Source organism: Cygnus olor, chromosome 2, assembly GCF_009769625.2.
Source record: "Cygnus olor isolate bCygOlo1 chromosome 2, bCygOlo1.pri.v2, whole genome shotgun sequence".
Classification (NCBI taxonomy): domain Eukaryota; kingdom Metazoa; phylum Chordata; class Aves; order Anseriformes; family Anatidae; genus Cygnus; species Cygnus olor.
The window spans coordinates 65,416,234-65,429,362 of NC_049170.1; the positions used below are offsets into that span (position 1 = coordinate 65,416,234).

At 44.0% G+C, this 13,129-nt stretch overlaps 1 protein-coding gene across 1 annotated transcript; it reads right to left on the bottom strand.

Moving 5' to 3' along the window:
* Positions 1-440: 440 nt before the first annotated feature.
* Positions 441-4,966, bottom strand: EDN1 (endothelin 1). The gene is made up of 5 exons (XM_040546089.1): positions 4,827-4,966; positions 4,562-4,703; positions 3,446-3,604; positions 3,072-3,179; positions 441-1,730 (listed from the first exon to the last, which is right to left on the bottom strand). The coding sequence occupies exons 1-5, from the start codon at positions 4,888-4,890 to the stop codon at positions 1,592-1,594; spliced, it is 612 nt and encodes a 203-aa protein (XP_040402023.1). The 5' UTR covers positions 4,891-4,966; the 3' UTR covers positions 441-1,591.
* Between the last annotated feature and the right edge of the window lie 8,163 nt (positions 4,967-13,129).

The following is a 13,129-nucleotide window of genomic DNA, read 5'->3' on the forward strand; positions in this document are numbered from 1 at the left end:
CCAACACTGGAATTTGTAATATTGGATGAAAAACGACATTAGCCGTGTGACAGAGTGTTCCTCTAGTCTAATCTCATTTGGCCAATTCACAGAATCACAGAATCGTCTAGGTTGGAAGAGACCTCCAAGATCATCTAGTCCAACCTCTGCCCTAACACTAACAAGTCCTCCACTAAACCATATCACTAAGGGCTACATCTAAATTCAAATTTTGTCAAGAAATTTCAGTGTGGAAGCATTAAGCTAGAATAAGTAACGTCTCTTGTCTCACATCTGGCACAGCCCTGGTCTAAACTGTCAATGCTGGAATCTTGATAATTTGTCAGAAAAGCAATCACGGGCATACCCCTCATTTAGGTCAGCTTTGTATGTGGGGCAGTCTGCCTCCATCACCATGGGCCTAGGGAAAAAGCAGGGCACATGAAAAACAAGCCAAGACAGTAATTAAAAATATTTATTTCTGAAGATATTTACCTCGATAGGCATAAAGCATTTCCCAATTTCACACAGAAATACATAAAACATGCATAGACCAATATGGCCTACTTCAATGTGTATTCAACATGGTAAATATAATGAAGAACTTGTGTGAATATAAATACATAACACCTAAAAATTAAGCACGTAAAATTCAATAAAACCTGTCAGCAAATTCATCAATGTGAACAAATTCACTGATATAAACATTCACCCAATATTAGCCTTTTGACATAATTTAAGACAACCCTTTGTCTCTACGCATTTATACCAAACAAGGCACTGAATGAACCCAACAACAGTATCTGCTACAGCTCTGCTCCAGTGCTGTTTTGGTGGCGTGTAAGACGCAACAACCTCTATTATTAGAACTTGTTATCCAGATATCATTGTTATGGGAAACCTAGTAGTGTCCTCTAATGCCTATTTTCTGTTGAACAGTCCTTTGGTATCCAAAACCAAAGAACTCTAACTATGCAAACAAGCACGGCGCCTAACCCACATTCAGATAACTCTAGTTGTACAAGTAAACTAGACTTCTGAAAAAAAGGCAAAGGGTTGCTACTGATTACTGAAGGCAATAAGAAGGTGTAAAAATACTCTAGCAGGAGTGCAACAAACAGCATGCGAGGTAGACATGTATATATGCAGTAAGTCCTGGTTAAAGTAGCACTGTGGCTTTCATTTTTGCATTCTAGTCAAGAAATAGAGTTTTTGCTTTGAAGTTTGTCCACTCGGATCTTGCTTTCTGTCCTTTTTAAGCACATCTGCAAGGTCTTCCTTGCAAAATGCATTTGATGTAGACCCTGAAAGCTGCTCAATTGACGAGTAACATTCCAGAAGTAATATTCAACTATTTCTTCATAGAGATAGCTTTTAACATGTTACATGTGGATTTCCTCTCTCCCCCTCTACCCATCCATCTGAATTCCAGAAGGATGAAATCCTTTGCTTTTATACCTCCATATATGGGATTTCCTCAGTGTTTTGCTCTGCTGCACAAACACTTGGACAGAGAGGCCCTTTGCCGTAGTGGAATGTTAAAAGTCAAAGGAGAGTTTTGATGATGCCTTGGCAGCAAATGTGATGGAGAAAGATTGGGGTGATCTTCCCACTAGGATGTTTTCAGGCTTTCCCAGATGCTTTGCCTTTTGTTCGCCCTGTTATGTTTCAGCTTCCACCCTTTCTGGAGCTCAGCCTTCAGCTTTGCAATACTGAAGGAAGCTTTGATACTGTTACCAATGGCCTCCAGCCTGCAAAAAATAAGAAATATACCCGTATTATTACATGAATAATGAAGATGCATCTCCAGTGTGCAGACATTCAGCGGTTTGATTAACTAAACCTCAGCCTCAATTTCTGCCATAGGATCCTCAGAAACCAGTGACTGCTATACAACTGCCAGAATTATGCTAACCTAAGCCACTCAAAATATGTCATTCAGAATTTCAATCCAAACATTAAAATACGTTGAAATATTCACTCAACTTTACATGCCCTTGACTTCCTTAAATAGCATATATCCAACCAAGAGGTCTTCAGCTTTACTCTTTTTGACTGTTTGTTTTCCTCTAGGTAAAATAGATCTGGACTCAATGAATGGGACCCATACCAGAAGTAAGTCCCATCTTCAGAAATGATTTAACAACTCCAGGGCCAAAGTCTCACCCAAAATCATCAGGCTACCTGCTCCCACAGACCCTGTTTTGCTTTTGAAAACAGCACTTGAGAGCCTACGTTTGCATGGGTGAACTTCTGTATGCTGCACATTCACATGGGCATATAGATGAAGACTGAACGCCAGAGGTGATGTAGCTGTACTGATGCTCAGCACCAAGGCTGATTTCTGGCATCTGTGGGGTTCATGGGTGCAGCAAGTCCAAGGTCCTCTTTGCAAGTCCTCTTTGAACTGCCTGGAAAGGGATACTGCTGCCTATTGCCACTCAACTTTTTCTGTATGAATTTCAAAGTGCAGTCCTAGAATTTACTCTCAGTTTCAGAAGTCAAATTGGGCTCAAATATTCATTTAATATTTATTTTCCCTTTTCTCAGCCTCTCTACAGTCATTTCTATTGCTAGCATCCTGTACTCATCATACATAGTTTTAATCAGACAACATAAGGGATAAGCAGCCACACCAGTCAGAAGAAACTGTATATTCAAATCTGGATTTTCCCCTAGTGAGATGAGGCAAAGAATCTAATAAAAGGTATTCAGACACAACTTAGTTTTAGAATAGTTGGGATGTATTATTTTTAAGTAATTGCGATAATGCCTGTACACACTAATGTATCAGGTTCTGCTATTTCTGCCAGAATACAATTTTATACTCTTCTGAAAAATGGGGTATCTTTAAACCTACAACCAAATCTGCTCCCCACAGGCAAATGGATGAGGCTAGGCAGAGCTCAGTACCCTCGTCTTCACAAGCTAAGGTTCCACAGCATGAACAAAAGCCCTGAAAATATCCTTACTGATTCCCTCAAAGCTCTCAAGTTGAAATCAGCAGCCAAGCCTGCGTTGACCCAAAGGGAGGTGAATAGTGCTCTCTATTGCTATTCTAGGGAACTACAGCTGAATGAGAAGAAACTCACCTCTTAATCTTCCTGCTGTCAACAAACTGTTGGTTCATGCATTTGGGTACAATGCAATTGCCACCTTTGTTGCGATGACGCAAGGTTTTCTCCACTGTGGACTGAGCCCTGTTAAAAGTGAAAAGGTGCAGCTGTTAAAAAAAACAAGTCTGTAGTCCACAAAGTGAGGCATCTCATCAACCACTTCTCAAGGCATGTAATAAGCGATCTATCTGGGCCAAACCATAGTATGTATCATAGCAGCATGAGCACCCAGGTAGGTGGCAAGGCTTTGGGAAGATTATTCACTCAGGAAGTGCCAAAATGAGTAAGTCTACCACAATCCAGCCCTTTCACATGTGCTGCCTTTTAAAGAGTAGCAACAATAAACGCACCAGAGATCTTTTCCTGTCTGGCAGAAGTTCAGACATTTCTTGTCTTTCTGGTTGGCACATCGGCATCTGCTGCTGGCTTCAGTGAGCATCTCAGGCACCATGTCCTTGAGAGATCTTCTGGATCGAGAAGGGCCTCCAAGACCATAAGGAACGGTCTTCCTACGATCAAAGAGACAACATGAAAGTCATTCAAATAATTTTGTGGCTTCAGAACAGCAGGGTATTTTGGGCAATCTTATCGATGGGATTGATTGTGTGAGTAAAGGTTGTGGGATTGGGAATGCCTTGCTGGTCATAATTTCCATGCAAATGCTTCTGGTGAACCTGCAACATAGTTATTAACATGGCTACTGGCAAGGCTAATGACCTTTTAATTGTGATTTCATAAAGCTGCTATGCCTCTCTGTGCAATAAAAACCAATAGAGCCTCATCTCTTTGAACTTTGGTAACTGCCAATACTGAGAAAAGCAATAAAAGTGAGGCACATATCCTCAGAGGAATTCCAGTAGTAGAACAGATCGCCTAAGTCAGTGTTTGCAGTGTTAGGTGAGGCTCTAGCTTGCTACCTTTTGGAAAGGAGTCTGCGGAAACGGACTCTGCAGCTATTGCTATTAACATGCGAGATGCATTAGTCTGCAGCAGAGTGCAGCGAGAGCTGGTGAGAAGACACCCTGCGTCAAAGTAAACCTTTCAGCCTCGTAACATCTCAGAAAAATGGCCATGTAAAATCAGAGTGGTAAAAACATACTTTTGGCATTTTGTCTGTTTCTGATTCACTGTGAAAAGCAACCTGCAGCCCTTGCAGGGCAGCACCCAAAGGAAACGCCTAGATTTTGGGAGTACAGATGCATTAGGGCTATGAGGCGCCCTCTCCTCACTCTAGGTGCTCAAATACTTTCTCCAAGTGAACAGTCTTGCTACTAAACGCGGCAGAAAAACGGGGTGTAGGGGGAAGCAATAGGAGACCCCATGCAAAGAAACGCTCCTTTCGCCCCCTTCTTTCTGCGTGGGATCTTGAGGTTCCTCAGTCCCCCATGAACACCCCCACCCCCTTTATCTTCTTCCCCCCCCTCCCCCCCGCCCCCCAGGCAGCAGAGCCCTGGCGGCCCACTCACTCGGGGGTGTTGATCCAGATGATGTCCAGGTGGCAGAAGTAGACGCACTCCTCGTCCAGCAGCGACGAGCAGGAGCAGCGCCGGGCGCGGCGGTGCAGGGCGGCGGGGGGCGGTGGAGCGGAGCCCACCTCAGCTCCGGGGGCTAAGGAAGGAGAGGCAGAGGCTCAGCCCGGCTCGGTTCAGCCCAGCCCGGATCGGTTCAGCCCGGTTTAGTGCCCAGCCCCCCGACCCTCTCCCAGCCGGTGCGCCCCGAGGCTGCACCTACCTGCTAGCAGCAGCCCCGGGCATAGCACGAAGAGCAGCGGGAGGACGACGTGCGAGTAATCCATAGCGGGAGCAAAACTCAAGCTAAACTTTTTTTAAAAAAAAAAAAAAAAGTTAAAGAAGGGGGAAGGAGACGGAGGGAGAAGGCTGTGGCCGCCGCAGGACAGAGGGCGCTGGCTCCCGCTGGCGGCGGGGGCAGGCGGCGGGTTGGGGCTGCCCGGCGCGTCTGGCTGGCGCGGCGGTCCCCGGCGCCCTTTTATAGCGAACCCCCATGGAGCGGGTAAACAGCCCCGGCTCTATTTTATCCCGAGACAATGTTGTGCCGCTATTAGTCACCGCGCGGCAACGTGCGGCCCGAGATAAGGCCGGCCCGGGGAGGAAATCGCCTGCAAACTTCAGAGCGTGAGGTCGGGGGGGCGGCAGAGCGGGGCGGGGGGCGCCGGGCTGGGCTGGGCTGGGCTGGGCCGGGCAGTAGTGGGCTGTATTGGGCCATACTGGGCTGTACTGGGCCGTAATGGGCGGCCGCGGCGTGGCGGAGGTGTCGCGGCGGATCCCGGGGCTTGGCCCGGCCCCGGCCGCCTCAGGCCCCATTGGGGTGTGCGGGGTCGGGTTGGCGGCAGCCGTGACGCAGACTGTTGGCTAACTTCTCGTTTCTGTTGTGACAGGCAAAGCCAAGCCCGTGTAGGGGACCGGGCACGTTACACGAAGGATTTGGGGCGAGGAAGAGGTGAGCCCCATGCCAGGCCTGCACCCCTGGCTCCCGCCATGAGCAGGACATGGCCAAGACAAGTTTTTTCCAGCGCATCTGCATCCGATGCCTTGTCTTGAGGCACCGTTGCTGTCAGTGTGGCAGCTGAGTGCTTGAGGGACGGGCGCAGCAGTGTCATCGTAAATACACACACGTGCACCACACGTTGAGCTCTGTCTGGGCTGCCAGAGCCAGCCCCTCATTATAAACTCATATGAACTCAAAGCCTGTGCTCCAACGTGGAGCTGTGCTACTGCAAAGCATGCCAATTTCACCTATGATAAACAGATAAGGCCCTCTCGGTATTTGTGGCATTTCCTTGCACTGTGCTGTAATAATAGAAATGACCTTGGGTATCACAAAGACCAAGGCTGTTAGCTGCGAGTTGCATTGTGATACCTCAGGTGAATAGTCATTTTTATTAAGTATCATATTATCCTGTGCTGCTGTAGCATACGGGACAGACTGTCAGCAGCCATGCTGAGTCAGAATAAAGGTCCATTTAGCTGGTATATAATAGCTGTTAGCAGTTGGGATGAGAAAGCATTCAAGGAAAGAACGCAAATGGAGACTAACCCATTCCTTGGTATAACCTCCTTGCTTTAGCAGGATGAAATTCAGGGGCTTTCCGAGCAATAGCTGGCATTTAGGCAATTATGTTGAATAAATGCCAGTGACCCAATCCTGAGATGTTCTTAGATATTTGTAAACGGTTCTCTAAAAACTGCCTTCTGTTTTGTTTTGTTTTATTTTTGCTTTTGTTTGTTTGTTTTGTGGTTGGGGTTGTTGCGGTTTTTTTTACACCTTTCCAGCATGGGAGTCTATTTTTCAGAGCAGGGATTGTGTGTTTTCTTGTGAATGTAGGGCAGTACTTACCAGAATATCACTGCATCTATACCCTTACGTGTGAATTAGAATCATAGAATCATTCAGGTTGGAAAAGAGCTCTAAGGTCATCTAGTCCAACCTTTAACCTAGCACTGCCATTAAACTGTCACTAAGCTCTACATCTACACGTTTTTTGAAGACCTCCAGGGATGGTGACTCTACAACCACTTCCCTGGGCAGCCTGTTCCAATACTTCGCAACCCTTTTAGTGAAGATTTTTTTCCTAATAATAATTATTATTACAGTATTATTACAGTTATGATAAGAATGATACGATTACAGTAATGATAAGAATCTACCAGCAGAGGTCACCTAGATACAAATAAAAAGTAATCATAGCCCACTGAAATAATAAACTTTATTGGTATCCAGAAGTTTGGATAGTAATCAGATGGAGGTTTTTTGGTTGCTTGATGCTTAAAAAAAGAAAAAGAAATGCATTTGTGTGGGTTGAAAGATAGCTATCATTTCTGTATAAAATACAGAAGGCCTATCACTTAAGAACATGCCAGCACTTAAATTTTTTCTGAGGTTCCTTTCTCTAAGATGTTCACATAAAGCCAAAATGACTCATACCAATGTAAGGTATTTTCATCTTTGTGATAATGTCTTGTTAGTATTTTGTTAGGTGGCAAAAATGGCACGTTTTTGTTGAGTAACAAAGAACAAACATGGTAATCATAGGGACCTCAGAAGGTGCTGTTCTTTTTTTTCATTTTTTTTTTTTTTTTAAGATTCACAAGTATTATTGTTGTCAGAGATCCATGTTCTCTAATTCAGTGATTTCTGATAGCTCTGCTTTCAGGTCTTGAGCTGAACTGTAATCAAACAATCCTGTTGCTTGTCAGAGTAATGCAAAAACAAATTTGTGTTCAATTGCCAGTGGCCCAGATGGGTCATTTCAGGCAGTGGAGATTACCATGCCAGGAGATGGGTTTCCCCTGGAAGAGGTAACCCCTGACCGTTCCTTGGACACAGAAAGGTACTAGGCAGAAGTACTCTTTGGGAGTTTTGCCAAAGAAGGAAGATTTGCTAACTTTATAGCTGTTTACAGTAGGAGTCTGTATAGGTCATAGAGGGTTCTTACAAAATAAGCAGAGTAGGCCTAAACTTTGGCTAGCTGTCAGTTTGCAGAATGGAAATACAAAGTCATGGACAATAATACAAAGTCATGTACTCAAGTTGTTCTTGTGCGTGTCAACCCAGCTTGTCCCAAAGGTCTCAAAAGCTTGCACTATAATTGCACTGCTCCCCTTTTGGGCAAGTATAGAAGCAGGAGTTGAAGCTGACTTTTTCCCTTTCTAGCTCAGGTACCTTGGCCAGCCACAGCTACAACATTCTGTTATGGGGTAAAAACTTAGCTGGCCAGCCAGGATCTGGTTTAACGTTCCAGCTGGAAAAGGCCATGGCACTGACTGAATTTACTAAAGGACATTTTGTATAGTATCAGGCAAGTGACATGCCTGCTTATCGGGAAAACAATAAAAGGAGATTGTAAAACTGTGCCTTTCTGTCCAGGGAACAAGGGGAGCAACGTGCTGTTTTCTGCAGATTTGAAAGACAATTCTCAATTAAGTGAAAGTTGCATAACTTGTCCCTTCGCTGACTGCTTCTCTTGCACCTTTCTCTCCCCTTACAGGCCATCCAGTCCTCTTCTGCCCCTTCTTACACAAGAGGAGGGGGAAGGGGACTCTTCCTTTTCCTTACATAACTTGCAACTAAGAGCTTACTAATTTGGGCTTCTTGGAAATGACCTTATTCTCCTTTGTGACTACCCAGCCTACAAAGTATCTAATTCCCTTCACAGATACTTCTGCTGTTGGGGTTCTTGGGCAGAAGCATAATTTCTGGTGAACCAACTTTCCTCATTTCTCCCCATCTGCAACTAGTGAGGTTTCTCAAAGGACATAGATGCCCACCTCATATTACACTTGTGGACCCTGTAAAGCGCCGAGGAGAGGTAGAGAGTTAGCCCCTAACCCAGAAACCATAGTCCCACCTGTTTGAAACATGTACCAGAATCCTCTCCCCTCCCTGATCCCACCAATGGTCATTTTCCTTCCAAAACTCATTTTGCATACTAAATCCTATTTAAACTGGGGAGGAGGGTGGCAGCTATATGACGCTTGGTACAAAAGGCCTGTCCACAGATGAGAAAATAAAGCTCTTCCTGACCATACGTGTCCTGGCTGTAGGTGTTGGTGACTAGAAACCATTTCAACTATGTGCTGTTAGAGCCCTGGCTTCTAAGGAAGAGGAAAATGTTTCTGTGGCAGGTTTTTCTCTGTTCTCTACTCCTTTTCGTTACCACTGGTTCTGTCTCTGTGGTAAAGGTGGGTGAAGGATTGGTGAGGAAAGGAAAGCAAGCAGCTAAAACTTGGTTGTATCAGAAATCCAATCAGCATAGAGCTCAGAGGAGAAAATCAACTTTACTGAGCAAAGGTCACAGTTTCTCCCAGGGCTTAAATTGTTGTTACCAGAAACACAAAAAACATGGTCTGCAAGGATTCAGGTTTCAGAGAGACTGTTGTGAAACCTTCCTCCTGCCTGTACTTTCCACAACAAAGACCTGGAAGTGTCAGGGAAATGTTTTGCTGGAAGCCAAGCCAATTTTTAGAAGAAGGGAAACATCAGGTGGGAAAAAGTTTTAAATAATCTTGGAATAAAGGATCTGTGGAACTTTTAGGTGAGAGTTAACAGGAACTTCCCCCCTACTTTCACAACCTGCCTCTGGATGTTGTGAAAGAAAGTGTCCACTTCTCACTGAAGCAAGTCACAGGGGTATTGAAGGTGTTTGGCTGTCCTGTGTTTCAGCAAGCTGTAGGAGCTCCTCTTGTTTCAATCCTTTATTCCCCATTTGCTCTCAGGCAGGAGCAGCAAGTAGAATGGCAGGAACAAGGCAAAAGGTTAAGCTCTGTGGACGTAAGACAGGGCTGGCAACCAAAGCCCTCTCAGCCAGGCCTCGGGTGTGATTACATGCAGAGCCCCCTGAAGGACTTGAGGCCTACACCCTTTTTCATTATAAACTGGATCTACTGTGGTGCTTTCCTTCCCCCCCCCCACGTTTAACATGTTTTGCTCTTGCAGACACATCCCCGCTGGCCATGTCAGACACAAAATGGTGAGCTGGATAGCCTGATCCAGTAGGATGGTTATGTATTCTTATAGCTATGCTTGGATTCTGTATCTGTTTGTTGTTTGTTTTTTAAAAAAAGCATTTCTGCATGGTCTGCAGGTCCATTCCAAGTCAAAATACAAGCAGCATGAATCTTGTCTTCTAGAATTGTGAAAAGATGCTAGAAGGTTACACGTTTCAATAATCAGCCTCTTAAGAATGGGGCACACAAGCAAGAGTTTAACTGTAATAAGGATTATCATCAGTAAATACAAGAGGTTTGTTCAAAGAATATAACAGAAGGACTTTAGTGAAGAAAAGGAAAATCCAGAACGGAAATTGTCACTTGTGCAAAACCAGATTTGGTTCCATATACAACTTCTTCTATGAATGCAACGACATATGACAGAATACTTATTTGCAAATAACGGTTAGTTGGAAATGTGCTTTATCAGGTTTGTTTACTTCTCTCTTGGCAAGTCTGTTTTGTGAGGAAGTCGAAACCAAAGCATCAAATTGGAAAATCTTTCTAAGCAAATAACTAACAGATATCTGATGGATAATCCTCAGAGCATTTCAGAGTTTCACCATCTTTAACAAATGCAAGTTTCCCATATTCTCAGCAAAGAATTGATGATGTCATTCCCACTCTCTGAGTTTGGAGTTGTAGCAAGGAGACCAGTACTCATCCTATCTAACAGTAGGTACTCTGCTCCAGTTTCTGAATTAGATGGACATCTTAGCTCACCTGGTGTCTGAGTTGCCCTCTAGAGAACCACTGGCTTTCCTTTGATTGTGGAAAGGGGCCTCAGATGCTGACAGCCCTAAATTTAGGCATCACACTCTGCTTAACATTTAGAGGTAGCTGGGGGTAAGTCCAAGTCAGTGACCTATCCAGGCTCCCTTGAGAGCCTGGAGGGATGGAGAAATGAACCGAGTTCCACAAACCTGTATTCTGCCCCCTCCAGTATGCAGAGGTTTGCTTGTCAAAACAGTTTTTCCACTGTTTTGATAAGTCGATCTCTTGGATTTGGGGTTGCTTTGCTCAGAAAGCATTTATGAGATCTTTGTTTCACGCAGCTCACTTGAAGGTAATTCTTTGAGTTCATTAATTTAATTGGCTTTTTATGTTTCTTTTCACATGCGTGTTTGCTGTTTTTTCCCCACCTATTATGTAGCTTTGCTCCACCTTCACATGGAATTGTCTCCAAAGGCTCAGTTTAGTAGATTTTTGAGATCTAGCTGGCTCTACCCTTTCCTTTGTGCATAAAAGCTTTGCTGAAATTAAGGTAATCAGCAAATGCATTGTTCCAAGAATGATGTTGAACTTTCTTTGCAGTGCAGCCCTTTTGCTACAGCATGTAGCCCCTCTGTGGCTGCTTTGACACCTCTGTTTTAAGCCTGGGCTTAGGTGAGCAGCCTTGCCAATTATTCTGCTTGCTTTATGAGGCAAACAAGCACATATTAGGAAACACCGTGAGTTTAGATCCAGCCTTAGCCAAAGGTATAGCTTTGCTTTTCTTTGCTTATATATTCCAGGTTGCAAGAACGAGCCAGTTCTCATGTTTGCATGCAGCCAGAAACATTGGCATGGCCACCAGCACACAACAAAGTCCCTGGGAAATGTGAAAGGTAAGAAATCACTGGCAGGGAAGCAGCAATATACAACTCTCATTTCCTGTAACAACATTTGCCCCATATGACATACGGTATACAAGGATGAGGCCAGCTTTTCTGGCTGCTTTTGGTCAGCATCCTTGAGGCACATCTCTATTAGGAGCTTTTCACCAGCAGAACCTGAATTGATAGCACTGGGAATGCCTCTGCAGGCTTCATGACTGCAGCCAGACCTTTCCGCTGTTGAAGAATATGCTCCAAGCAGATTTATTTGCCTTGGCAAAAGGCAGCATGCAAATTCCTGTTTCCTATAGGTGTTCAGCTATTGCCTTAAATATTGCTCCCTAGTGTCATCTTCCCAACATTTATCACCCCTTTACAGTTTTTACTGACATCTTCTTAAAGACAAACGTATTCCACCTTTCCTAGCAGAATTATGCTGTAAAACTAATACTGTTTTTGATTTCAATAGACATGGACAGGAACAACTGTATCCTACACAGGTTTAGGATGAGTCTTGTGAAAATGAGAAATGTATAAATCACAGAGTTCTAGCCAGCAGCTGGCACAGCAGAGCAGCCTTGCTCAAATTTTTGCGAATATATTTCTTTTCTACCCCCCCCCCCCCCCCCCCAAGAAAATACTCTTTCTGAAAAAGCTGTTTTTTTTTTGTTTGTTTGTTTTTTCAAACCAGCTGAAATGAAGCGGAAGCAGTTTAATTTTAGTTTAGGAGGAAAAAGTAATAAGGAAGGCCCAAATCTAACTGGAGCAAAAGTTAGAATTTTGTTTTCAGTACATATCTGTTGTGACTTGACCATATAGTTGTGTTTCTAGCTTGTATAATGCCTTAAAAAAAATCACATTATTCCCTAGAACAATGAAACTCAATCTAGAGAATGTTCAAGCCAGGCATAAGGAACAGCAGAGGCATGATTCAAAGACCTCATTTTCAAGATTTTCTCTTGGCATCAAATTTTTAAAAATTCTCCAGCCACCAGTGAGCAGAACTGTAACTTTTCTCAGAAGATGAGCTGGCACTAAATTTGAAGATGTACTGTTTTGCATAACAACAACAAAAAAGAAATAAAACTCCTTGCTTCCTTTTCTGGTACTTACTCTTTGAACTAGGCTAAATGACACAGCTTAAAGCATTGCGTATTTGTTTCCAGCTTGCTTGTTTCACTGGCAAAATAGAAGTCAAAAGCAGCAAGGCAAAGTGACCCCAGTCAAAAACCCACTTATCTTCACAGGAAACTTGTTCAGGATTAGGCAAAGCAGAAACCTCTACTTCCTTTTCTAGGGAAATTACACTATGTGTTAATTAGCAGATGTGTTTCGTTTTCTTCTTCTGCCCTCATTACAAGAAAAGGACAAGGCAGGGCACCGAAGGACCCTTCTGGTGTAGTCACTATTCATAGTTTTTCCTTCTGTCGCTTCTCTCTCCATAAACATCACTCATATCTTTCATGAGAGTAAGATCATGAAAGTTTTCCCTGCGGCTTGTACAGGGTTGTGTAAGATATCCCTTGAAAGGAGAAGGTGGGATTTCCAACACCAGCAGTAGAGAGGTTTTTACTGCAAGCAAGCTTCAGCCACAAGCAAGTTTGCTCTGCCTGTGCCACTGTACACACGAGTGCCGTATGGAAAAGAAACCGGTAGAAATGCAGTTGGAATAAATCAGCTGGCATCCAGGACCTTGCACTTGTCACTGTGCAAATGGGAAATTCTCAGAAATGAGCAAACAAGGTAGCACTGCCCATTTCCAAAACCTGCAGCTGCAGTGAAGGGAGCAGAGCGGAGCCTCCCCTAAAGAGGGCAGTGGTGCCAGTGGAGCTGGCTGGGCTCCCGAGCAGGATTTACGGTGACCTGCAGCACATTTCTTCATAGCAAAGCAGGCTGCAGCTAAAAAGAATAAAATAAAAAAAAAAAATAGGCA